This window comes from Moschus berezovskii, chromosome 12 (assembly GCF_049115385.1).
Source record: "Moschus berezovskii isolate FMDL1 chromosome 12, NW_MosBer_1.0, whole genome shotgun sequence".
Taxonomy (NCBI): Eukaryota; Metazoa; Chordata; class Mammalia; order Artiodactyla; family Moschidae; genus Moschus; species Moschus berezovskii.
The window spans coordinates 79,802,251-79,828,239 of NC_142471.1; the positions used below are offsets into that span (position 1 = coordinate 79,802,251).

The 25,989-nt window shown below is 42.1% G+C and overlaps 1 protein-coding gene across 7 annotated transcripts in view; it reads right to left on the reverse strand.

Moving 5' to 3' along the window:
* NRAP (nebulin related anchoring protein) overlaps window positions 1–25,989 on the reverse strand; it is a 76,767-nt gene that overhangs the window by 49,864 nt on the left and 914 nt on the right. For 3 of the 7 annotated variants that reach the window (XM_088842339.1, XM_055424620.2, XM_055424615.2), the window contains exons 3-14: window positions 25,629–25,716; window positions 20,975–21,079; window positions 19,556–19,660; window positions 17,356–17,460; window positions 16,556–16,660; window positions 15,469–15,576; window positions 15,069–15,173; window positions 10,897–11,004; window positions 9,589–9,705; window positions 6,849–6,953; window positions 5,278–5,385; window positions 3,602–3,706 (exon numbers count right to left, since the gene is read on the reverse strand). In XM_088842339.1, the coding sequence (XP_088698465.1) occupies window positions 3,602–3,706; window positions 5,278–5,385; window positions 6,849–6,953; window positions 9,589–9,705; window positions 10,897–11,004; window positions 15,069–15,173; window positions 15,469–15,576; window positions 16,556–16,660; window positions 17,356–17,460; window positions 19,556–19,660; window positions 20,975–21,079; window positions 25,629–25,716 (1,264 nt within the window). The remainder of the gene's footprint in view (window positions 1–3,601; window positions 3,707–5,277; window positions 5,386–6,848; window positions 6,954–9,588; window positions 9,706–10,896; window positions 11,005–15,068; window positions 15,174–15,468; window positions 15,577–16,555; window positions 16,661–17,355; window positions 17,461–19,555; window positions 19,661–20,974; window positions 21,080–25,628; window positions 25,717–25,989) is intronic. The other 4 variants (XM_055424616.2, XM_055424618.2, XM_055424617.2 and 1 more) reach the window with 4 other exon arrangements.

Genomic DNA, 25,989 nt, shown 5'->3' on the forward strand with positions numbered 1-25,989 from the left:
TTCAATACTTTAAAACCCACTGACCCAAGGGAAACAGACCCAGTGAAAAGCTTGAGATGGCATCTCTTCCTTGGACTCACTCCACTCTTGCCTGTTCCAACAGGAGCTAAACAATAATTACGACTAAAAAATAGCACTTATGATGTGCCTGGCACTACAGCAAATGCTTTACATTTATTTACACGTTGAATCTTCACAACCACCCTGTGGGGAGCACTGTTACCCCCACCTCACAACATGTAAACTGAGGCACAGAACCCTGAAGTGACTTGCCCAAGGTCACCAGCTGGTGTCAGAAAGTAAGTGTTAGTCAGTCATGTCCGACTCTTTGAGATGCCATGGACTGTAGCCCACCAGGCTCCTCTGTTCATGGAATTCTCCAGGCAAAAATACTAGAGCAGATAGCTATTCCCTTCTCCTGGGGGATCTTTCCCACCCAGGGGTCGAATCCCAGTCTCCAGCATTGCAGGAAGATTCTTTACTGTCTGAGTCACCAGGAAAGTCCCTGGTGTCAGAGCTAGGGTTCAAATCCCAGCAGTCGGCCTCCCAGAGTGGCTCCCAAACTGCATTCTATAACTGTGGTTTTGCCAATGCTGCTGTGCTTGGAACTGTTATCTGTTATCTTATATATGAGCCAGGGGTTCCCTATAATCAGAGCTATCTCTGCTTAGAGAAGGAAATGTATTATGACAAATTAAAACAAACAAAACAAAAAACAAAAAGACTTATAAATTAGCTTCTAGAACAAGATCTAAGAACAGAGTGTTCCAGATGCTAGACCACAGAATCTTTTGTTGGGATTCGGAGAAAAGGGACAGCATTGTTTCACTCTATTTAGTTAACAATTCAAGAAGAAAAGTTTTTGCACATTCTGAGTTTTGGACCTGAGGTATGTAGAAAAACTAGGAAATAAGTCATTTCAATGTCAAATATTAATGAGATTACACTATAGCAGCTTCCTAACGCACTAAGTCAGAGGGAAAATTATCGTCTCATAATAGAGTCTAATAGAATTGAGAATTATGCATGATAAAATGTCACAAAACTGTGCTTTTTAAATGGCACATTCCTTCCTGATAACTCTGCATTAAGTATGTTGCAGAGCACAATTCCTTTCCTCTGCAGGACGTAATTAACACTCTCCATGATTAATTATATCTTTGCGACATCACAGACGCTTGGCCAATGCTTCAGTCCACTTTCTGAAAGGGCCCTTTGCTGAGGGTAGAGTCTCATTTTAGTCTTATTAGTGTTTTTAAAATCCATCTGAAAGGAATGTTCTCTAATCAAGGGCCCATGCTTGTTTATTTAATTTCAGGGCTACCTGACCAACTTTAAGACTACCAGACAGAAAGAGAGACCACAAATATACTTATAAATGGATTCCCAAACTTCCTGAAAACTAAAGTCCTACGTTAAGGGCGGTAAAAATTTTCACACAGGAGCCAGGAAAATAAAGTAAAGCAGGTTAAGGTGAGAGAAGAAGTGGCCACTCAGTCCCCATCAACTGCTGCCATGCAGGAACTAGGACCACAGTTGCTATGCAAACTCACAATTTCTACATATCGTTTCAAAAGCAGTTTTTCTTAATACTGTGTGGCCACACCAAATACCTCTGCCACCTAGATCTGGCTCATGGGCTGCCAGTGCAGAATCTACCTCTGCTTCCAACTAATATTTCTAATCCAGTCTAGTTTAATTCATCTCTCAGACTTCTCCAGGTTGAGCTGGCTCTATTTCAGGTGCCCAGTTTGATCCACTGTCTTATATAGGCAAATGTAATAGCAAGTCATGTTATAATAGGACTGTTGTTATAGGACCCTATATAATAGTTGTAGGACCCTCTCTCATTTTGTTTGTATTACTAAGCATTGTTTCTAGAATTTTACTGTGAAAGTGAAAGTGTTAGTTGCTCAGTCATGTCCGACCCTATGCAACCCCACGGACTGCAGCCCGCCAGGCTCCTCTGTCCATGGGATTTTCCAGGCAAGATACTGGAGGGGGTTGCCACTTCCTTCTCCAGGGGATCTTCCTGACCCAGGGATTGAAACCCGGCCTCCTGCATTGCAGGCGGATACTTTATTGACTGAACTACTATGGAAGCCCACTCAAAGAAAGAACTCACTCAGAAGCCCACTGTGAAAGAACTCACTCAGATTTTATGAGATGCTCTTAATTCCTCAAGTTTCGCAGGTAATGTGTGCAGCCAAAAAATGAAACCTGGCTTTGGCAGCCAAGTTTAAACTTGAATTTCATTAAGGTGAAATGAGTAAGTCAATGCAACCAAACTTTCTGGGAAAGGGAGAAGCAAAATGGGGGCTCTTTATATTTCCCATCCCCTGCTTTGTCACACGTTTGAAAAGTCCCTTTCACCCATCAAGCTGTCACTTGCCACTGACTCGCCTTTGTTGTCCTGTATCTACATTAGATGCTGGAGACGCCCAGCTGAACTTGACACTGCTCCTACTCGGAGCAAAAGAAAAAGAGCTGCAAAGACCTATCTACCAGCAGCACAGACCAAGTCAGCTGCTGGAGCCGTGCTGACTCCAGAAGAATGTGAAGGAAAGTAGCCCTGAGCACTCAATGGGCACAAGCTGAATGATATACTAAATTATTTTTTTAAGATTTTTCTTTGATGTGGACCCTTTTTAAAGTCTTTATTGAATTTGTTACAATATAGCTTCTGTTTTATGTTTTGGTTTTTCGGCCATGAGGCATGTAGGATCTTAGCTTCCTGACCAGGGATCCGAACCCTCACCTCTTGCACTGGAAGGTGAAGTCTTAAACACGGGACCACCAGGGAAGTCCTTATGCTAAATGATTGACTGAAGATAACTCTCACTGACAAAGATGAACTGACAACTCAGTTCTAAACCACCTTATGTACTTTTTAAAACAGTAGATAAATTCTCCTGTTTCCCTTGGACGTTTCTGTATTTTCTAAGTTTTCTGTAATCAACATGTAGTAAAATTCTTATAATTAGAAAACAATGAAATTAATTATACATATTTCATTGGAGACAAACCAAACTATAAATAAATCACTGCTGTAATATTAAATCATAAAATTAAGTCATTTTACTTAATCTTAAATTATTTTATTTAATATTATATAAAATTAAATTTTAAAATTACACACATATTTCTCCTGGGGAAAATAATTAAGTGCTCCTGGGGAAAATAATTAAGTGCTCCTAGAGAAAATAATTAAGCCAATGCTGCCATTTCCTCTCAACTTATAGCTATTTCAGTTTACTTCCTCTGGTCCTCAAACATAAAACTTTAAAAAAAAAAACTGCATCACTGCTAGCAAATAATTACTTTAAATGTGCCCAGCAGCAGATATAGTTCCCAAATTCTAAGAGGTGAAATGGAACTTTAAGATATTTCCAAGATGAAACCAGGGTTGTCTCTGCCTTATGTTGGAAATCCAAGAGTTTCCCTGCATGTATATATGAACGTCCTGTTAGAAAAGAGTTACTTTTTCTCAGTCCCTAGTATCTCCTAAGAACTGCTGTATCCTGTTTCTATCTCGCCGCCTAAGAATCACTCCATTGGAGGGAAGTGATGGGGAATAAAGATCTATTGGGGAAGGACTCACATCTTTCAAGGGAACCAGTTTCATTGTTGTCTGATAGGAAGGGGTAAGAGTGGCCGGGTAGTTGTAGTCAACAACATCATGTTTGTAATCAGCCTTGTAGGCGACCTGAAACACAAAGAAAAGAGCAAGAAAAGAGAAATCAGCCCCCACTTTCTTGTGACCTTGTTTGAATGTCATAAAAATATTCTTTAAATAACCAGAAACAAAATTAATTCAGTTTCATCACCTCCAAGGAGAATTAAATTACATTCACACTTTTGCCTTTAATTAATTTGAATTCTTCTTCTTAATTAACCCAAAATTAGCTAACTTCATCTGTAGCACATTTATTTTATCTTTCTTATTAATCATGGAGTCCCTTGTAGATTTTTTTATTAAAGAAGAAGCATTTGCATACAAGTATATAATAAAAGAGCTTCTTGGCTAATGCCCAGAAAATAAATGAAAATTCAAGAGTCTTCAGAGTACCTGAAATTTTTTTCTAAAGGTCAAATTTGACTTTCTCAGGCAGATGAAATTTGACGTATGTATGTTTTAATAACAAGATCAGCTTCTTCTTGGTGTCCTTTACTTCTAAGATGTACAATTTGGCATTTGCAAACGTGTAAACTGAATGAAGGAAAGTTATGACCAACCTAGATAGTATATTAAAAAGCAGAGACATTATTTTGCCAACAAAGGTCCGTCTAGTCAAGGCTATGATTTTTCCCGTGGTCATGTATGGATGTGAAAGTGGGACTGTGAAGAAAGCTGAGCGCCGAAGAATTGATGCTTTTGAACTGTGGTGCTGGAGAAGACTCTTGAGAGTCCCTTGGACTGCAAGGAGATCCAACCAGTCCATTCTAAAGGAGATCAATCCTGGGTGTTCACTGGAAGGACTGATGCTAAAGCTGAAATGGCAATACTTTGGCCACCTCATGCGACGAGTTGACTCACTGGAAAAGACTCTGATGCTGGGAGGGATTGGGGGCAGGAGGAGACGGGGACAGCAGAGAATGAGATGGCTGGATGGCATCACCGACTCAATGGACATGAGTTTGAGTGAACTCCGGGAGTTGGTGATGGACAGGGAGGCCTGGCGTGCTGTGATTCATGGGGTCGCAAAGAGTTGGACACGACTGAGCGACTGAACTGAACTGAACTGAAACTGAATGGACAAAGCCAGAGATTAATAGATCACATGCTTTAGCAAAAAGAGGGACCTGATCTATCTTGTTATCCCACTGTCTTTAGCAGTGCCTGGACACTACAAGAACACTAAGATGGAATGAATGAATAAATCAGTCAACCAACCAACCAATTTCAAATAAATCACAAACGCTTTGGAAATCTGAAGCATTTCAAATGAGAATCACGCTCATCCATTTCTCTTTATCTCTCAGAAACTGAAAGTTTTTGTTACATTGGATCAATTACAATAGATCTAAGTACTCTTCAAAGCAGAGAAAGCTGAGATTAATACATGGAAGCTTTTGAAAATTTTCAAGGATTTTTTTTACCTAGCGTTGGTTGTATTGATTAACATTTAGAAACTCTTTGAGGTCAGTCTTTACACAACAAAACACTGACTTTTTAAAAGGGGAGGTTGGGAAAGAATTGGCTGAATTCCTTGTGCCCTTTCTCCCTCCACCCCAGTAGACCCCGAGAACATGCAGGCCCTTCACAACAGGACTCACGCTGCTTGCCAGGTTTCCAACTCTCAGAGCATGGAGCATCCGTCTGTCCATCCCGACCCCTTCATAGTGGCCCCTCACGCGGCTCTGGTAGTTTTCTTTATATTTATTCTACACGGGAACACAAAACGTTCAACAGAAGTATTCTCTCCCCAACTCGTGGAAGACAAACGACTCATCTTAATGCGCTAAATCCAACATATAAATGATTAAATAGAGCCTATTTATGTATTCAGTGGGTCAGCGAATTAAAAATTAAAACCTAAAAAAAAAAAATTAGAATTCAAGAAGTTGGGGTAAAACAAGCATACAAGCAAACATAGGATCTGATGCAGAGACAGCACAAAACAGACCCGATGTTTGTTTTTTTTTTTTTTAACATTTTCAGTTGTAAACACACCAGATTTTTCCAACGTTGAAACCTATCACATGATTGTGGAGCTTTCCAAGGACAAGCACTGCTCATATAGGGGCTGCATGCAACCCCATGCCCCAAGCCCCTGCACAGCATGCTATTACTACTCTTTCTAGATACAGGAAGAATAAAGCCTGAGCTTTGCCAAATTCTGCGCCTTTTACATGACACACTGGTTACTACCGCAACCACGTTAAGTAACTATATTATGTCCCAAATGCAGCTTACAAAGAACAAAACAAGAAGACAGGAAGTCATAAATAAAAAAATCTGAGTACTTTCTAATGAAGCTACATTAAAATCACCTGCCTTGGGAGGCCACTGAGCTCCCAGGCACTGAGAGTATTTTAACAGAATACTATTACTCCACATCAGATAAAGTTCTACTTATCTCAGTTAATCTTCACAAACACTCTATGAGGAGCAAGGATTTATTATCATCGCCTTTCTACAGACAGGCAAAATGGCTCCATGAACTTAAACAACTTGCCCAAAGTCGACCACATGGCCAATTATGGAACCAGGCCCACCAGCTCCAAAGCTGGTGCGTTCAACTATGGCATGTATGCAAAAAAAAAAAAAAAAAAATCCTTACTGAGCCTTACAAAGTCCCAGGTGATTTCAGATTTTACTACTATAAGCAACTAAATATAATCATATAAACCAGTCTTTGATGTTCTCAAGGACACGTCCCCAGACTTTGAGAAGTTCCAAATTTGCAAATGTCATGCCAGCATACATCTGCTTAGCTGTAAGATGGGGAAATAACACCTGGCCCCCCAGGTGACCGTGCAGGATAACTGAGATTGTGTACTAATTTAAGACGCACAAAGTCAGGTTGAGAGGGAACGCTGCATGCTCAGCTAGGCTTCCTCACCAGCATTTGCCACAAAGATCTGGATACTGTTTTACATGAAGGAGGCAAGAGGGCAGATGCAGCCCTGAGGACTCAGGGTCAAGTGCATGCTGGGGATTTAACACTCCATGGACCAGCCCCAGCAAGCAATCTTATCAACACTCATAGTATCTGCCTAAGAAGCCATGCTTCTCCAAGTCACCCAGATGCATTCACATACACAGTCTCTTAGGAGACCAAGAAATTCAGGTCATTAAAAAAAAAAAAAAAGGCCAAACAAAGGCTTAGGCATTAAAAACTCACATCACTGGTGAATTTTGAAATCTTGCACACATTCCTGAATTGAGGCGTTTCACAGTAGTTGATACTATGACCTTTACTACTTTCCAGATCCTTCTTATACTCCACCTTGGAAACCAAAACACCAGATGCACAAGAGAACCAAACCCGAAGTCACTCTTGAAAATGTCACCAGGGCTCAACTTAGGATATTTTTAGAAAATTTTCAACTGAAGATTTTAAAATACCAGGCATAGGCTACTGTAGGTCAACAATACATGCTTTCCTTTCAAATAGTTAATAAGCAAATAATCAGTTTGGTTCTGAATATTTAAAAATATATAGTCCCTTTCAAGAGTAAATACTTTAAGATTTTTATATAGCTCAAAAAATGGCAAAATAGTTTTAGAAATCAGGACAGTGGTCACTTCTGGGGACAGGTGTCTGGGGGGATGTCAAGACTTCTGGTCATGTTCTGTTTTTTGATCTGATTGTTTATCACAAAGATGAGTCCACTGGTGGAAATTCTTCCTATTGAACACTTATGATATATGCACTTCTCTGTATATATACTTCAGTAGAATTTAACCAACAAAGTTACTTTACAAAAGAATGTAATAAATGAGACCACACATAAATGCAGAGTGCCTTCTAATCTTAAATGGCTAGTTGAGCTACTCTGGGTAGCTGTATGTAACATGTGAGGTCATTATTAAATAGACTCCAAGTCGTTCCAGGTAATTGGAGAAGGCAGCTGAAGGCTAGTCATCATTAATAGAGGCAGGGCTGGTTTGTCTTACTAGATAAGCAAAAGGGCAAAAAGAAATGGAAGGTTCCCTTGTGATGCTTACCAAAGGAAATACAATTTATTATCATACCTTATAAAACATTTGGTGGGAATATGCCTCTTAAAGTTTGCAAGATGCATCATCATGCTTATAATATGATATAAAATGAAAAAAGCACATAAAACTGTACACACAGTTGAATTCTAACTCTATAAAAAATGTTTTTATATGCATATATTTATTTATAGTATATTCACATAGAAAACGGCTTCCCTGGTGGCTCAGGTGGTAAAGAGTCTGCCTGTAATGCAAAAGACCTGGGTTAGATCCCTGGGTTGGAAAGATCCCTGGAGAAGGAAATGGCAACCCACTCCAATATTCTTGCCTGGAAAATCCCATAAATGGGGGAGCCTGGTGAACTACAGCCCATGGGGTCAAAAAGAGTTGGACACAAATGAGCAATTAACACTTTCACTTTCACGTAGAAAAAGGCCAAAATGATAACAGTGTTATTCCTGGGTCTGGTTCTAGTTCTGCCCCTAGAAGTCTATCGGAACCAGAACAAGACACTTGACTTTTCCAGGTCTATGGCAAAGCCAGGGACAAAAGATTGCAAAGACCCCACCTAGATCTAACATTCCATGAGTCAAAACACAAGATTCAGCAAACTTTTTCTATAAATGAGCAGATGGTAAACATTTGAGTCTTGGCAGGGTGTGTGTGTGTGTGTATGCGGGCACTGAGTCACTTCAGTAGTGTCCAACTCTTTGCAACCCTGTGTGCCACCTGGGAAGCCCTGCACGATGTACCATCTCTCTATCAATTCTGCCCTTATTGTTCAAAAGCAGCCACACGATGTATTTCAATACGACTTCATTTCTAAAAACAGGCTGTGGGCCAGATTTGTTACTCACGTCATAGTTCGCTGACCTCTGGCCTAGAGCATAAGAATCGTATGGATAATTTGTTTAAAACACAGGTTCTGGACTTCCCTGGTGGTACCATGGCTAAGCCTCCACATTCCCAATGCAAGGGGCCTGGGTTCGATCCCTGGTCGGGGAACCAGATCCCATGTGCAGCAACTAAGACCCGGCACAGCCAAACATGCAATTTTTTTTTTTTTAATGCAGGTTCCAAGGGCTTGGCACCTATCCACTATTTCTAAGTATCTGAGGTTTCTTATGATGCCCAGGAAATGTACACTCTTGTGATTCTGAGCAGCATCACAGGTGAAGGCACTTTTTGGGATAAAGGACTGACCCTCAGGGAAGAGAAGAAAACTCTTTTAGGATATTTGCATATCCTTTTTCGAGTTGCCGACAACTTGTTAGATGAGTCCTCTGCATAGCCTGGCAAGAGGCTGACAACTCAAATGCCTTCAGGGTCCTGATAGGTGATGCTGCTATAAGAAACTCAAGAACAATAAAAAGGATATAGGGAACTAGAGGGGCTATTCCCTTGCAAACAGGCCTAACAATTCTAAAAATCCTAACCCCTTGGCAGGCCAAACAAAACATAGTCTCTGGCAGCCAGGTCCGCCTCTAAGGCAAGGGGAATTCATACAGCACACAGAGCTTCTTGGAAACCTGACTACAAAAATACGAGAATGAAGGGGGTTCCATGTTCAAAACACTCCTCATCTTTGATTTCCACTCTGTAAGAATGACATATGGTTATAAAGGTTGGTTCCAGTATTCTGGCAACTAGAAATCTACTACCAGGAACTTCGGAATATCCACAGTCCTGTGAGAATTTCAGGAGGAAACTTCTGAACCATCAGAGAAAGATTTAATTAGTTTGGTTCTAGGTTCTGTTATGAATTACTTTTGACTACCTATTCATTCTTCGGCAACTGGTAACACATGTGGAGTTCATGTGGCGTTAACTCAGAATATTTCATTCTGGGGTCACCCCTTCACTGTCTGTCGCAATCAAAGGAAGTGACAGCAGACAGATGGGACGGTCCCTGTACATACCTCACTCACGAGCTTGTTCACGCTCTGAGCCCGCTTCAGAACCAAGTTGTCCTGGGCTGGGAGGGAATGATAATGTGCAGCACCCTTCATCTTATTGAAGTCCTGCCTGTATTTTATCTGAAAGAAGCACACACAGAACAACCAGAGCTGTTGTTTTCATTCTCCAGGAGAGAAGTTTCTCCACACCTACTCCACATTTCATGTCAACATATATTTAATACAATTTTCTGGAGAAAAAAAAAATCACATGGGTTTTTCTTCCACTAAATCCCTAAACCACTCACTCCCTTTTAGATTAAAATATTACTGCCCCCTTTCACATTTTCTATACTTTACATTCTAGTTCTACATGAAAAAAGGTTTCAAAATGATCATTCCTAGAAGTATCATCCAAAAACCTATCCTGCCTTTCGTTTACCAACCATTTCTCATTCAGCCTCGAGTGATGAATGTGTCCTTTATTTCCCCTCTCAGGCCAAAGCGCACTTTTCTAGGGAAATGGGTAATAACTGAGTAGGAACGAAGTAAAGGAGATGGGCAAAGGCAGTATGAAACAAATTCTGGGCCTCTGATGATTGATCGAGTTCAAGCTGATGAAAGATCTGCAGTGTGCGCATCGCTTTGCCAAGTGTAATGACTTTACCAAGTGTCTGATGCTGGGAAAGGTTGGGGGCGGGAGGAGAAGGGGACGACGGAGAATGAGATGGCTGGATGGCATCACCGACTCTGTGGACATGAGTTTGAGTGAACTCCGGGAGTTGGTGATGGACAGGGAGGCCTGGCGTGCTGTGATTCATGGGGTCGCGGAGAGTCGGACACGACTGAGCGACTGAACTGAACTGAACTGAATGATAGTTTATCATTTAAGGATGGCCAACTGGCTAACATTCTGCAAATAAAAATTAAAATTATTTTATCAACTGGGTTACACCCAATTTGATAATCATACTATTTATTTTAATCAGCTATTCCTCTTGAGTGCTCAATTTCTAAAGTGGGTTATTTTGCAAAGACTCCCCTAACTCCATCTTATCTGGCTAGACTGGTATCTGCACTTGCTTCAGCTGACCTCAAGTAAGTTATGTGGTTTGTCCATGTCAATCTCCTTTAAAGCAGACAAATGTGACCTAATAGTATGAACCCAAAAAGCAGATGTCAGAAATCTGGATAGGAATTGAAGGTTAACATTCTGCTTTGACTCAGCTCTGAAAAATTCAACTGGGTGTAGGTTTCAGGAAGCACAGCCTCCAAAGTCTCATTTTTCTTCTGCTTCTGTGGCTCTGTGGGTTGTCCCAATGAGGTACTTACATCACTAGCGAGTTCGTTGGCTTTCTTGGCGTTCTGATAAGCTGGGGTGATCATGGCCGGGAAGCTGCCCTTTCCTCTGTGCTCACCATACTCTTCTGAGTAACCCTGCTGGGTCAATCGAAAATTTTAATCAGGGGACTTCCCTGGTGGTCCAGCAGTTAAGGATTTGGGGACATGGGTTCTATTCCTGGCCTGGGACCTAGGATCCCACATGCTGTGGGGGCAACTAGGCCTGTGTGTCACAACTACTAAGGCTGAAGGCAGCAACTACCAAAGCTCAAGAGTCCTCGTTGCTCTGCAACGAGAAGCCACTGTGATGAGAAGCTCATGCACGACAGCAAGAGAGCAGCCCCCGCCGCTCACTGCCAGCAGAGGACGCCCGTGAGCAGCAACAAAGACTCAATGCAGCCAAATAATTAGTTAATTTTAAAAACTTTAATCAGTAATGCTCTACCCCTGGAATGGGCAGGGGATTAGCAACAATCTCTCCGACATCTCTTGTTCTTACATCTCCTGTTCCCATGGAGGCCGGTTCACACTGAACCCTCCTGTGTTCACCCCCAAGAGCAGCACATGTGGTTATTGAGCTGGTGGACTCTGGAGGCAGACCCACCTACTATTGTCCAGCACACTTACTGGTGTCAGCACTAAGTAAACGGAAGTGATTATCATTGGCACCATCATTTCCATCAGATAAGACACTGTATGAGTCTCCTAGGCCCATGGAGTAATCATTTCTTAAAAGACACCAGCAAAGTCCCTCTGTCTTCCAGGGGTCTTGAATGCTACTGTTCTCGGACCTGTTGGCGGATCTATGCAGAGAGGCACTGATATCCCACAAACTGCCTCCCCTACGATGGATTCATTTCATTTACCAATAAAGGAAGGTTATATAACGATTTGAATTTTTGATGTTGGGAGGAAAAGATTCCAAATTTCCATAAGATGATCTCAACCGGGACCAAATGTATATTTCAAACTATTACAATCTGAGTCTTGATTTCTTCCTTCCTCCCCGCCACATCACCCAGCCACTCCCATAAAGGAGTACCTTCCTTCTCATGGAGCTGTCCTCATGTGCTAAGTGCTGCAGTCACGTCCAGCTCTTTGCAACCCTACGGACTTAGCCCACCAGGCTCCTCTGTCCATGGGATTCTCCAGGCAAGAGTATTGGAACGTGTTGCCATGCCCGCCTCCATGGGATCTTCCCGACCCAGGGATCCAATCCAAGGCTCTTACGTCTCCTTCATTGGCAGGCAGGTGCTTTACCACTAGCGCCACCTGGGAAGCCCCACGTCACTGGTGTACACCTTCCCCGGCAATCAGGAACCGGATGTACTTCAAAAGGCCATCAGACGCTACCTTCTCTCCGGGGAACCCCTCCCTCACTCCCGGGCCTGTCCCAGGCAGAACTGGCTGCTTCCTCATCTGTGCTCCCACAGATCTGAAACAACCCTCAGTGTGTCCCCTCGGGTTCATGACTCCATCTCACTCTGGCCTCCTCCGCGGCGGGGCTGCCCGGCTCCAGCAACACAGTTCAGAGTCTGGCATACTATTCTCTTATATGAAACAGTTGGGTCAAATTAGAATGCCCAGGGTTCCTTTCTACCCAGTAATGACAACTGCTTAGCCTAAAAGCTCCTTTTTGGTCGGTTGCCAGAAGGATCTGGGCCATATGTAGTAAGTGAAAAAAGTTAAGCTAAAAAAATAATAATAACAAAGACTCAAATTCTTTGGTAGCCTCCTTTTGCCCATTCTGCTTTATGATTTGGAGCTGGTTTGCAGCTTTATTTTAACATCTCTGTTTTTATGAATATGTGTTGTGTATGTAAATCTTTTTTTTTTTTAGTATGTAAATCTTTTTGAGACACTTAATCCTATTGGGAAGATGACTGGTTACAAATAATAGATTACATGGTAAAGTCCATTAACCTAAAAAATATGCACTAAAAAAAATGAATTACTTTGCCATTTAGGCATTACAGATATTTATAGTTCATCTGACTGCCTGTTTCTCTCTCACTCCCTCCTACTCTCACCCTGATGAGTCACGTAAATCATAATGAAATATCGCAGGGGATAGAGTCCCCTTGACTGACAGCTGCTGGTGGTGCTATCAAACCAGACTCACTTTGATTCTTTGTCATTATCACGATTCTGTGTGCTGTGTGCTCAGTCCATATCCATGAACTGTAGCCCACCAGGTTCCCCTGCCCATGGAATTTTCCAGGCAAGTTCACTGGACAGGGGTGCCATTTCCTATTCCAAGGGATCTTCCCAACCCAGGGATTGAACCCGCGTCTCTTATACCTCCTGCATTGGCAGATGAATTCTTTACCAGTAGCGCCACCTGGGAAACCCACTATCATGATTGGAACTTCAATCAAAATGTCCTAATAATCAAGGCTCCATTCTGGCACTAGGAAGTTACATTTCATCGCTGTGTATAGAAAGGCCTAGATACACAAAAGAAATCATATGTGTGTAATAACAGTGGTAGATAGGATGGCCCAAATATAGAACAAAATATTTTCTGCTGAGTATGGAAGCCAAGTATTTTCAAAACTGACTTTGAAAAGTTGTCCAGAGCATCTGAGCAACATATTTACAACATAAAACCAATAAAAACATATTTTGGGGTCTCCCTGGGGGCTCAGTGGTAAGGAATCTGCCTGTCAATGCAGGAGACATGCGTTCAATCCCTGATTCAGGAAGATCCCACGTGCTGCAAAGCAAGTAAGCCCATGCATTACAACTATTGAGCCTTTGCTCTAGAGTCCACATGCTGCAACTACTGACGCTGCATGCCCTACAGCCTGGTCTCCGCAACAAGGGAAACTACTGGAATGAGAAGCCCACTCGCCGCAACTAGAGAAGGGCCTGCACAGCAACAAAGACTCAGCACAGCCAAAAATAAACAAATAAATACAATTACAAAAAAATCTTCATTGAGCTTTAAGCACTAGAGACCATTCGACTAACAAATATTGTGGAATTTAATAAAATGCCCTTATAAATTCAAAATCAAACATTTGTGTTCAGACAGACATTTGCAAAGGGGCCAAAACCTATCCTTAGATTCATTCAAAGTTTCACATGAATATACCCCCCAATAGTCAGGAAAGATTGAAGGCAGGAGGAGAAGGGGACGACAGAGGATGAGATGGTTAGATGGCATCACTGACTCAATGGACATGAGTTTAAGTAAACTCCGGGAGTTGGTGATGGACAGGAAAGCCTGGCGTGCTGCAGTCCATGGGGTCACAAAGAGTCAGACAAGACTGAGCGACTGAACTGAACTGAACTGAAAAGCAACTCGGTTTTCTGAAGAAGAGAAATCAGTATTTGTTTCCTTTTATAAATTATATATGTCAAATAAGTCACATGTGTTGTGAAGTCTACTCAGTGCCAAAAAATTTAAACAACTGTCAAATTAAGAAAAAAAATATCAACTAAGCCCAATTGAACGTACTCTTCCAGTACACATATTTGGTCTTCCAACATTCTTTACTTACAACCATGAAAAAATAATGCTCCATTTCCCCCTTACAACAGCTGTCTAGTACCAGAAAATACAGAGGGCTATGCAAATGAAATTAGCTTGTAATTGTCACTCAATCTTTTTACATCTTGTCAAGATGTAGTTCATTGAAGAAATGAAATTGAGAAAAAAAGGCATAAAGCATTATGCTTTTTTTTTCCCTCTGGCATATTGCTTTATTTGGCAACCTAGATAAGAAATTCACTTTCTAAGAAAAAGAATCCTGCTACTCAGAGGAATATTTTTCAAGACGTGCACTGATCCCTTTGGTGCTCCTATGCAGTGACAGGCCAAACACAGCCAGTCTGAGTCTGCAGGATTTTACTTCAATGACTAGATGAGCAAACGCACCATTCTGATACAGGTCCTTTAGTTTGTTTGTTTGTTTGTTTGTTTTCTTTAAAAAAAGGAAAGATAAAGTACTTAGAATTTGTTTTCCTCAGTGAGTCAAGTTGAAACCTGTGTAATTGTTTGCTTGCTACTTTCTGGCTTTGAAATCCACTTTCCATAAATAGGGCAAATATAAACAACAGCCCAACCCCTGATTAAACTGTCACAAGTTGTGTCATTGGCAAACTGAGACCTGGCCATCCAAAAGGGTAGTCTCCCAAGAAGTCACTTTATCACATACCTGGCCATACTGGTCCATGTATTCCTTTGGCAACGGGCCCTCAGCTCCAGCAGCAGGGCCAGCCATTCCCTTCATTTCTCTTTGATATTGTTGATGGTATCTCACCTATTTGAAGGGGAGAGAAGGATACACCTGGTAAATTTAGCCTCTTATGCACACAGGTCAGAAGAGCCAAAATAAATGCCTATGGAATGTTCTTTTTCTACTCGAGTCTAGGGAGTGTGTCTTAAGACATAAAAGTGCCTGATCATTGTTCTAGTAAAACTGACTGAAAACTCTGAAGGAAAGTTCTTTCTTGGATCCACGGTGCACACAAAAGAAGGCAGGAAGCTGGATTCGCCAGGTCTGGGTAACTTCCTGACTCCTCCCCTCACATGACAGCACTGCCCAGGACACTTACATCACTCGCCAGCTCGTTGGCTCTTTTGGCTATCTGATAAGCAGGTGTGATCATAGCAGGAAAACTGCCTTTCCCTCTCTGCTGTTCATAGGCCTCTGTGTATCTCACCTGGAAAAAGAAATATTCTGAATCATATACCACAATCCCACCATCTACTAGGCAATATGAGTGAGAAGTCCCGCTAAGGGCTCCCATAACACCCGCACATCTCCCATCAGCTCTCTTAGGCAATGCAGTAGGTTTAGTGCTTGATGGACCCTTATTTACCATTTTATTCCCAACACCCAGCTCAGTGTCTGATACATGGAGATGCTCAGTGCAGAATTCAACACATACTTGTGAGCATCTGCTGCAGGTCAACCAAGGCAAGCAGAAGCCACTTGTTAAGTTGAACCTGGATTCGTGCTTAAACTTCCCAATCAGAACAACACTAAGTTTTCCGTCTTATTATGCTGTGGAGCAACTGGAATCGAAAAGGCAAATGGTACAAATTCTTTGGAAGTTCTATTCTGCAATTTGCAGTAACAAGGAGAGAATTCTTTCAGGTTAATCAGAAATATCTTGTTTGTTACTAAGATCGTGTAAACTTTTCTCTCTAAGGAAGAGTTTTCACATGGTCTGTGCTAGCTGCTGAATCTGACCTGACCACCCTTCTCCATGTTAGGAAAGAGTGGGGAACCTTAAAGAAGAATCACAGTGTCTGGTCACCATCATTGCTTTCTTTCCTTTTTGGCCACTCTGCATGGCATGGGACTCCAAAGACTTCCCCGGTGGCTCAGACAGTAAAGAATCTGCCTGCAATGTGGGAGCCCGGGGTTCGATCCTTGGGTTGGGAAGATCCTCTGGCGAAGGGAATGGCTACCCACCCCAGTATTCTTGCCTGGGGAAATTCCATGGACAGAGGAGCCTGGAGGGCGGCAATCCATGGGGTCGCAAAGAGTCAGATGTGACTGAGCGACTAACACACAAATGGTATGGGAGATCCTAGTTCCCAGACCAGGGGTTGACCCAGGCCCCCCTGCAGTGGAAGTGTGGAGTCTCAACCACCAGACTGCCAGAGAAGTCCCTGGCTTCTATCATTTCTTACATCACTTTGAAGCTGTCCACCAGCCTTGGCCCGGAGCAGCTCGGGGGTATCTGCCACCGTGCTGAACCTGGAGATGCGCTCATCATGTCCTCTCTTGTATTCCACCTGGTGAGGAGACAGAATGGAGTCAAGGTCACACCCAGCAGCCTTTGGACCTCTCCCTGCAGCCGTCCTGAAGCTACACCACTGGGCAACACTCAAGGCAAACCTATGGCAAGTCTTTCTGGCTTGCTTTATGGACTCCTCTCCAAAAACACGCACATGTGTTCAGTCCAAGAGAGTGCCAGGAACTGTTAAACTTGAACAAATATTCATTTGTCTCCGTACCAATCACATCAGGCAGGACTATGATTTCCCCCATTTTACAGACAAGCAGCTGGGGAACAGAGAGGTTAAGTAATTTGTGCAGGGCCCCACAGCTACAAAGCAAGAGAGCCAGGATTTGCACCCCAATATAGCTGGCTCCAGAATCTGAGCTCTAAATCAAGCAGCTATGCTGCTCCTCAGTAGGACCTGCCATCCTCTTAATAAAAATCAGTGTCCTTGATGCTTCACCTCGAAAAATTATTTGGTTCAGTTTTGGGGTGAGCTATACGGTCTTCTCTCCATTGACAGAAGAGGCACGGGCACAGAGAATGACTGATTCAGAAAAGATAAGAACACAGTCTTCTTCGTAATATCACTCTCAGGGTACCTGCTGCCCCCAAAGAGCTCTCCTGTTGGATTTTACCTGAATCCCAGGGATTCACTAACGACAAAAACTGGCGTAATCAACGGCAAGTCAGCACCAAGACACTCACTTGGCTGGCCAGCTGGTTGGCGATCTTGGCCCTTTGATAGGCAGGTGTGATCATGGCTGGAAAACTCCCTTTGCCTCTCTGCTGCTCATAGTCTTCTGGATATTCCTGTTGGTCAGACCAATGTCAGCATGAGAACCAACAGGATCTCTAATGAGAATGAATAAAACTGCAATAGTAAGCATCATCAGAACCAATGCAACGGGATGTATATGGTACTAGGGAAATATTTTGGTCTCCTGGAATAAATTTGAAAATTATTCACTTGGTGATTTAAATTAACACCTCCAAGGCTGAAGAAATCATATTTCCCAGGTCAAAGAGTTTCCCCTTCAGTGTTTATATTAAACTCTGTGGAACCTGGCACAACCCAAGGGAGGCCCCTTGACTCAGAGGCTTGTAAGATAATGCAGGAATTATTACGCAGGAGACCTTTCAGCAACTCATCCACTAGACACAGTTCTGGGCTTCCCTGGTAGCTCAGTCGGTAAAGAATCTGCCTGCAGTGCAGGGGACCTACGTTAGATCCCTGGGTCAGGAAGATGCCCTGGAGAAGGAAATGGCAACCCACTCCAGTATTCTTGCCTGGAAAGTCTTTATGGTCTGAGAAGCCTGGCAGGCTCCTCAGTTCATGGGCCCAAAGTCCATGGTGGGCTCTATAGCCCACAGGGTCGCAGAGTTGGACACGACTTAATGACTAAACCACCACCAAACACATTTCAAAAGGACTGGGAGTGAAATATCTGTTCTCTTCTCCTCCTTACTTTTGAATATGTCTGCTAGTCTGCTTTCCTAACGAAACATAGCACCTTAGCAACTGTGCTGCAGTTGTTTTCTTTCCATGTGCCAAAGAAAAGTTACTCAAGACTAACAATATTTTCCAAAGTGATTTCTTCAAATGACAGGTGCCCTGGGTTTAGGGAGAGGACTAGAGGATACAGCACGCAAATCATTAAGGAATTCCATAACCTGGGGTAAAATTGCCTTTCCTACAATGAAAACCTACTAAGATCTCTCTTACAGTGCGACAGGTCCAAATCTAAAATAGGGCATCAGGGCTGATTCTGAAGGCTCTGGTAGGACATCCATTTCTTTGGCCTTTCCAGCTTCAAGAGGTTGTCCACAGTTCTTGGTTTACAGCTTTGACCTCTGCTTCTGTTGTCACATCATCTTTTCTCTGACTCTGACTCTTGTGCCTCCCTCCTTATAAGCACCCTTGTGATCACATTTCAGTTCAGTTCAGTTCAGTCGCTCAGTAGTGTCCGACTCTCTGAGACCCCATAAATCACAGCACGCCAGGCCTCCCTATCTATCACCAACTCCCGGAGTTCACTCAAACTCATGTCCATCGAGTCGGTGATGCCATCCAGCCATTTCATTCTCTGTCGTACCCTTCTCCTCCCGCCCTCAATCCTTCCCAGCATCAGAGTCTTTTCCAGTGAGTCAACTCGTCACATGAGGTGGCCAAAGTATTGGAGTTTCAGCTTTAGCATCAGTCCTTCCAATGAACACCTAGGACTGATCCCCACATTTGGTCCACGTTAATCATCCAGGATAATCTTCCTATCTCAAGATCCTTACCTTAATTGGGAGCTTGAGTTTAGCAGATACAAACTACTCTGTATAAGTAAACAAGGTCCCACTGGATAGCACAGGGAACTATATTCATTTTCTTGAAATTAATTATAACGGAAAAGAACATGAAAAAGAATATATGTGCATATGTATGTATACATATAACTGAATCACACCTCTGTACATCAGAAACTAACACAACACTGTACATCAACTATATGTACACTTGTTCCGTTGTTCAGTCGTGTCCAACTCTTTGCAACCCAATGGACTGTAGCCCACCAGGCTCCTCTGTCCATGGGATTTTCCAGGCCAGAATACTGCAGTGGGTTGCCATTTCCTCCTCCAGGGGATCTTCCCAACCCAAGGATCAAATCCGTGTCTCCCATGTCTCCAGCCTCTCCTGCATTGACAGGCGGATTCTTTACCACTGAGCTACCAGGGAAGCAAATCAGCTATACTTCAGTTTAAAAAATCCCTACCTTCTTCATGTCTTTGGCCGTGCACAGTAGCATATTCATCGCTTCCAGGGACTGGGACATGGGATGTTTGGGGGAGGGCCAGTACTCTATCACAATCTTAATGAACATCCAAGCCAACTGCTAAAGTAATTTTCTAGGGCCCTTACCTCACCCAGTGACTTTCGTGTCTCCACCATCCTTACGATTTCAGGGTCTGGCAGAGCTCCTGGGCACCAGGCATTCCCTTCCCTGTATCCACTCCAATAGGCTCTCTGGAAAGGAGAAACACAAATGCATACAAACACACAGCCCACACACTTGCTTGGTAAGATCACCCTACTTACTCCACCCTCCCAGCAACGCTCACCTACATCGTCAACATAAGATAGAAAAGACAGAAAGTCTCTAAAAACGACAAACTCCTCCTGATACATGGCAAGTCTCAGCTAACCAGAATGTTCATTTTCTTCAAACTAGAAAATAACCTAATCTCCTAAATAACCAAGACTTTCAGATATTGACTGATATCACAGCAGAGTCCTAAATGTAACTTAACATTTTTTTTGCTCATTACTGCACCAAGATGGGGCAGCGGGGAGTTGCTGTGGACAGGCCATCTATCTGAGCTTAATCAGCACTATTCAGCCAAGCTTCAAAAATCTGCTACCTGTTGTGTGCCAAGCACTAGATTAAGCAATTAACACTAGAAAAAGAAAATCAAAAAAGAAAAAAAAGAAGACAAAGTTCCTCTTTTTAAGATATGTGTAGTTTATCTAGGGAAATAAAACTAACATATGAAACAATTAGCAATTAGAAAATGCTTGGTGCTTAAACATACTGTATTGAAGATAAACACAGTGAGGGTTTTGAAAAAGCAATCTCGATGTGCGGGCCCCTGATTTGGACAGGAATTTGAGCTGGACCTCCAGGGATGAGGTCAGTTACCAGATGATGCAAAGAGACAAGAAAAAGCATCTGCTCAAGGAGGTCTGTTACATGAAGGCAGAGATTGTCATCTGTTTTGTGCACTGATGTATTCCAGCAGCCTGGAATAGTGCCTGGCATACAATACTCAATAAATACATGCTGATTTTAAAAAGGCAAAAAAATAGTGTTGAATAAATTCTAAGAGTAGGGGCTGCCATGAATAAAAGCATGAAGGCAATGATAGACTTCATGTGAAAGACCATGAGGAAATGGATTTGACTGGAATTGGGGGAAAGAGATAGGGAGCCAAGTGGGCTGGAGGTACAGCAAGTTAGACAGGTTGGGTAGAACCATCCTTTGGCGATCTGAAAAGTCAGATCATTCAGATGTGAAAATACACTCAACTACACTTGCAATCAGGAAAGTTTAAATAGAAAAAAACAAGATACAGGTTGTCAAAACTTTTGTCTGGTAATACCAAGTATTAAGCGAATGTGGGAAACAGACCATGGAGGTCTTCTGTAGACCGCTGGGATGACAAGATGGATAAAAGAAAGCTTAACCAATTCCCTCTAGACGTAATGCTGAATACACATGTCATCTGCACAACGTGTCATTCTTTCCTCTGCTTCCAAACCCGTCTATAACTCTCGCCTCACCTCATCCACCAGTGGTTGCCTGTTAGGTGCAGCAGGCTCATCCTTGGATTTCATGTCCCAGTGAAAAACCGACTTAAACCGTTCACCATCTTCTTGGCCATCGATCTGCACAATGAAGATGTTGTCAGTAATGTTTCCATCAGAAACGAGAAAGGTAACAAATAATACAGAACTAAATTGGGGCGGGGGGAGCAGATCCTAAGTCTCAACTGCAGAACATCTTAACTGTACTACAAGCCACACTGTGCTGTCAAGAGTCACCACCAGCTTCATCTGTACCACCAGCCAAGTGGCACGTGGATAGCACCTACTGTGTGCAAAGCTCTATTTTGCAGTGCAAATAAAACAACAATGTCTCTACAAGCTTATCTAGAAAACACTAGATGTGAGAGCAGTGGTTCCTAATTAGCCTGTGCAACACCCAGGGAGCTTGTTAAATGCTGGCTCCTCAAATTCATGTAGGTATTCTCCTAAGCTTTATGATTACACCTTTAACATTTTGATCCATAACACACCTTGTATTAATGTTTATGTATAGGTATGAGGTAGGTATCAAGGTTCATTTCTTCTATGTAAGTGTCCAGTTGCTCGGGTACCATTTATTTAAAGATGATTCTTGCTGCACTGAATTGCAGTGGTGCCTTTGTTGTAACTCAGGTGACCACATATGTGCACCTCTATTTCTTAACCTTGTATTGTTTTCCACTGACCTGTCAATTCTACAGCAGTGCCAATACTACACTGAGTTAACAACTACAAGAGGCACTCTGGTGGCTCAGATGGTAAAGAATCTGCCTGCCACGTAGGAGACCTGGGTTCGATCCTCGGATGGGGAAGATCCTCTGGAGAAGGGAATGGCAACCCACTTTAGTATTCTTGCCTGGAGAATTTCATGGACTGAGGAGCCTAGAAACCTGGTAACCTAAGTCCTTTGATTTTGTTCTTCAAGATTTCTTGGTCATTCTAGAATCACTATATGTTCATATCAATTTTACAATCAGTTTGTCTATTTTTATGAAAAACACCAGAGTTTTGGCTGGGACTGCATTGACTGCGTCAATCAATTTGAAGAGAACTGACATCTAACCATATCTTCATGACTTTGGAATAGGCAAAGATTTCTTAAGGAGAATATAAGAACTAGGAGGGATTGGGGGCAGGAGGTGAAGGGTACGACAGAGAATGAGATAGCTGGATGGCATCACTGACTCAATGGACATGAGTTTGAGTGAACTCCGGGAGTTGGTGATGGACAGGGAGGCCTGGCGTGCTGTGATTCATGGGGTCGCAAAGAGTCGGACACGACTGAGCGACTGAACTGAACTGAACTGACTGAACCACAAAAGAAAATATTAGGGCTTAGGTTCAAACCCAGATATCATGATGTTTGAGATCCAAGATGGAGCCCAGAAATCTGCAACTAAAACAAGTTAAAATTTAAATCATTGATTTTACAGATGAGGAAAGAAGCTCAGAGAAGAGACGTGAACTTATTGAAATCATTCAATAGGTTAGCAAAGCCAGGTTCAGAAACCGGGAATTCTAGTTCCCTGTCAAGGGCACTTTGTCTGGCCTTGCTTAATGCAGCACTAACATGTATATTCTTAAGTACATAAATTGAGAAATCTTTGTATGCCTTATCCCTTGGCTACTGAGAAATTACCTTGAACACTCCATAAACTCTTGGCAAAGTTTCTTGTAAGCAGCTCCACTGACATGTGGGGCCAGTTCATTTCTTGTTGGGGGCAGCCTGTCTAGCTCATGGCAGGATGCTGAGCAAGATGGGTGGTCTCTATCCACCGGATGCCACCAGTATTCTTACCTTCCAAGTTTTGACCAGAAAAAGTCCCTCAGATATCACCAAATATCCCCTAGGGGGCAAAACCACCCTCCTTTAGAGCCACTGACTAAAGGAATGAGAATCACGTGACCAAAGTACACAGGAATCTGTATTTTCTGCCCTTCTCCCACAGTATAGGCAGCGGGCGGGGGCGGGGGCGGGGTGGTGCCTACTTTCCTAGAGAACTTTCACAGGGCTCATGACTATTTGGAGGAAATAGGAAGAGGAAAAAGTCACAAATATTATTTGTGGAGTAAGGAAGCATTAAGGGCTAAAGTTCATCTCTGAATAGGAGAGAATCTAGATGTTCTATTCAGATAAAAGTTCCATTTACACCTATCAAACAGGAAATTCTGCCTTAGTAAATATTTATTTATGCACTTATTTTTCAAAGAGTGACATTTAAAAAAACAGAAAAATGTTGACCAGCTTCAAATGCCATTTCACTTTCATCTCCGTAACTGAAGAATCCCTTTCTTTCCTTTTTTAATTTTAGCACATGCACTATGAATCTGTTTTTTATTCAATTGGCAAAGTCTCCCAGAGAAGAAAAGGGAGTAAGAATGCAATCCACACATTCCCCAGGGGGGTTGTAAGATCTGTGGCCTAGAAGGGACGTGAGTGTCCACTTGATTCTTCCCCTGGTGGGAAAGGAGGAGAGAGGGGTCTCGGCACTCAGTTCTTCTGTACACATGCACACGTACACACATATATGCACACACGCGTGTGTGTGCACACACATGCATGCATATGCATGCACACATATGCAAGTGTACACACATACATGTAAACACACATCCACCATATACACACAGAGATAATACACATATACACATATACACACACCACACACATACACAAACGTGCACACAGGCATGCATATACACATTCATGTATATACGCACATGTATACACACCATGTATACACACATGTATGCACGTGCACACATATTTACATCTACATACACATATATATACACTCCCCATATGCAAACACACATATTTACACACATACACACATATTCACATAGATGTGAACTAACACACACACACAGGCTTCCTGGGAAGCTCACGTCACTGCCTGTGGCTGGAAATAGAACCAGCGATAATCTCGCTTCAGATCCGGCCTGTCATACAAGTTATAAAAAAGTGAATTCACCACCACTTCAAAGGAAGATAAGTACTGCCTGATCTGTTGTAAGATTTCGTAAGGGGACGTGACAGATGATACCTCACTGAGGGTGGAAGATAGAGATATTATGGATCTTTTTGTGACAAATACAAACAGTATTCTGATATATAAGTACACCTCCTTGTATTCAATCTCTGGGCAAACTGGCACCAGAGCTGCAGAAATATCTGGATGTTTGTAAACATAAACAAGTGCTTTATTCTTCCTTCTGGAGAGTTTGCCACACCCTATGTACACGGGAGTAGGATGACTGAGCAGTTTAGGATACCGGTCCTAAAGTGATAGAGATCTGGATTTGTATCCGTTCAACTGGCCGGGTAAAACTGGGCAAGTTACTTAACTTCTGTGAGCCTCAGCCTCCCAACTGTAATATAATACTGCAGAGGGTTTTTGTGAAGAATAAGTGAGATTATACAGATAAAGGGCTTTGCAAAGTGTCTGGCACTCTGCCGAATGAGAGTTAAATTCAGTACTGTCAATTTTATGTTAGACATTAAGAGACAAAAACAAACAACAAAACCCAAGCAAACAAGCAAAAATGGATGAAAGCAAAATCCTAAAAGAATCAGCCTTCTCAGCAATGGATGGCTCACGAATTCTTCAGGCTTCTTAATTGTCAGAAGTCAATGATAGATATGTGAACAACTCTCCAAGCCTCAGTTTCCTCACCAGTAGAATGGGATAATAATAGTATTTATTGGATTGTAATGTATTAAATTATTTAAGCAATTACACAGTAAATGTTACCTAAACTTGTTAAAAAAAATAATAAACTCACAATTGGAGCAAAGCACTTAGTGAAATAAGCTAGTTGGCAATTATATGTAGAAAGCCATGATAAGGATAAGCTCAACCTAAACCATCTTCTTGAGGAGGACGTGGCCTGGGCAGGCAGGAGAGTCAGGATAGGGTGAGGTAACATGAGGAAGGCAGATTACTAGAGAGCCTTCCACCTCCTGTGTCATTCTCTAATTTTAGAAAGCTGCTAGTTCCATCCCATAAAACAACTTGCTATGGGGCCTGGGGGAGGCAAGTGAAATGATTCATCATTTTAATAAATGCAAGCGTTCAATCAATAGTTATCTGACAAAACTCTACTGTTGGTTTTTCAAAACAGGTTGGTTAATCAATATGGCCTCCTGGCCTACCCAAACATTAGTTCCAGATCAAAATATCTCTGACCTACCCCTGCCCACGGGGAAAGAGATCTTAAACACTACCAAATGCAGAGAGATTTAAGAGTGTGGAACTAGAGGTTTCCATGTTTGTACCCAAATATAATGGGGAAAGAAAGGGCTTTGTAATATTTTCCAACTATATGAACTTTGTTTTATGTATTAAGTACCTGGTGTATGCATGGCCTGCTGTATCAATGTGTACAGAGCGGACAGATACAAGGAGATTAAAATGGATACAAGATCCTCAAATATTCAAGCTGGATTATCCTGGATGGGCTTCTATGTTGTGGTAGGACAAAGAGCAATATTTGTTACTTAAACATGCCTGGGTGTAAACCTGCCCATTTTCTCCATATTTACAGAGTCACTTAAAAACCCAAGAAGTGCCTGAGCTAAGAAATTTTCTCTAAACACTATTTTGAAATTCAAAATTAAGTAACTTACCCCACAAATGGCCTCTGGAGGTTTCCTCACATTTAGATTTAATGGAGTGTAATAGACACTTGTAAAAGTGTTGTTCTTGGGGTTATGGCTACAAAAAGTAGATATAAATCAGAATTAGAAATGTACTTTATCCAATATGACTGAATGACTATTCTTAAAGGAAGAGTCACTTTTTACATCAAAAAAATATAAGACGTAGTAATTAAATTCAGAGTTTCCAGGCAATGAGTCGTAAAGAAAGAAAAGCAAATCAAATAAATTCAACCTATTTATTTAACATAAACACCAAACTTAACTGGAAATTATTTACCTGAAATTATTTAAAAGAAAACATTTTAAAGCTTTCTGCATATCCACAGCA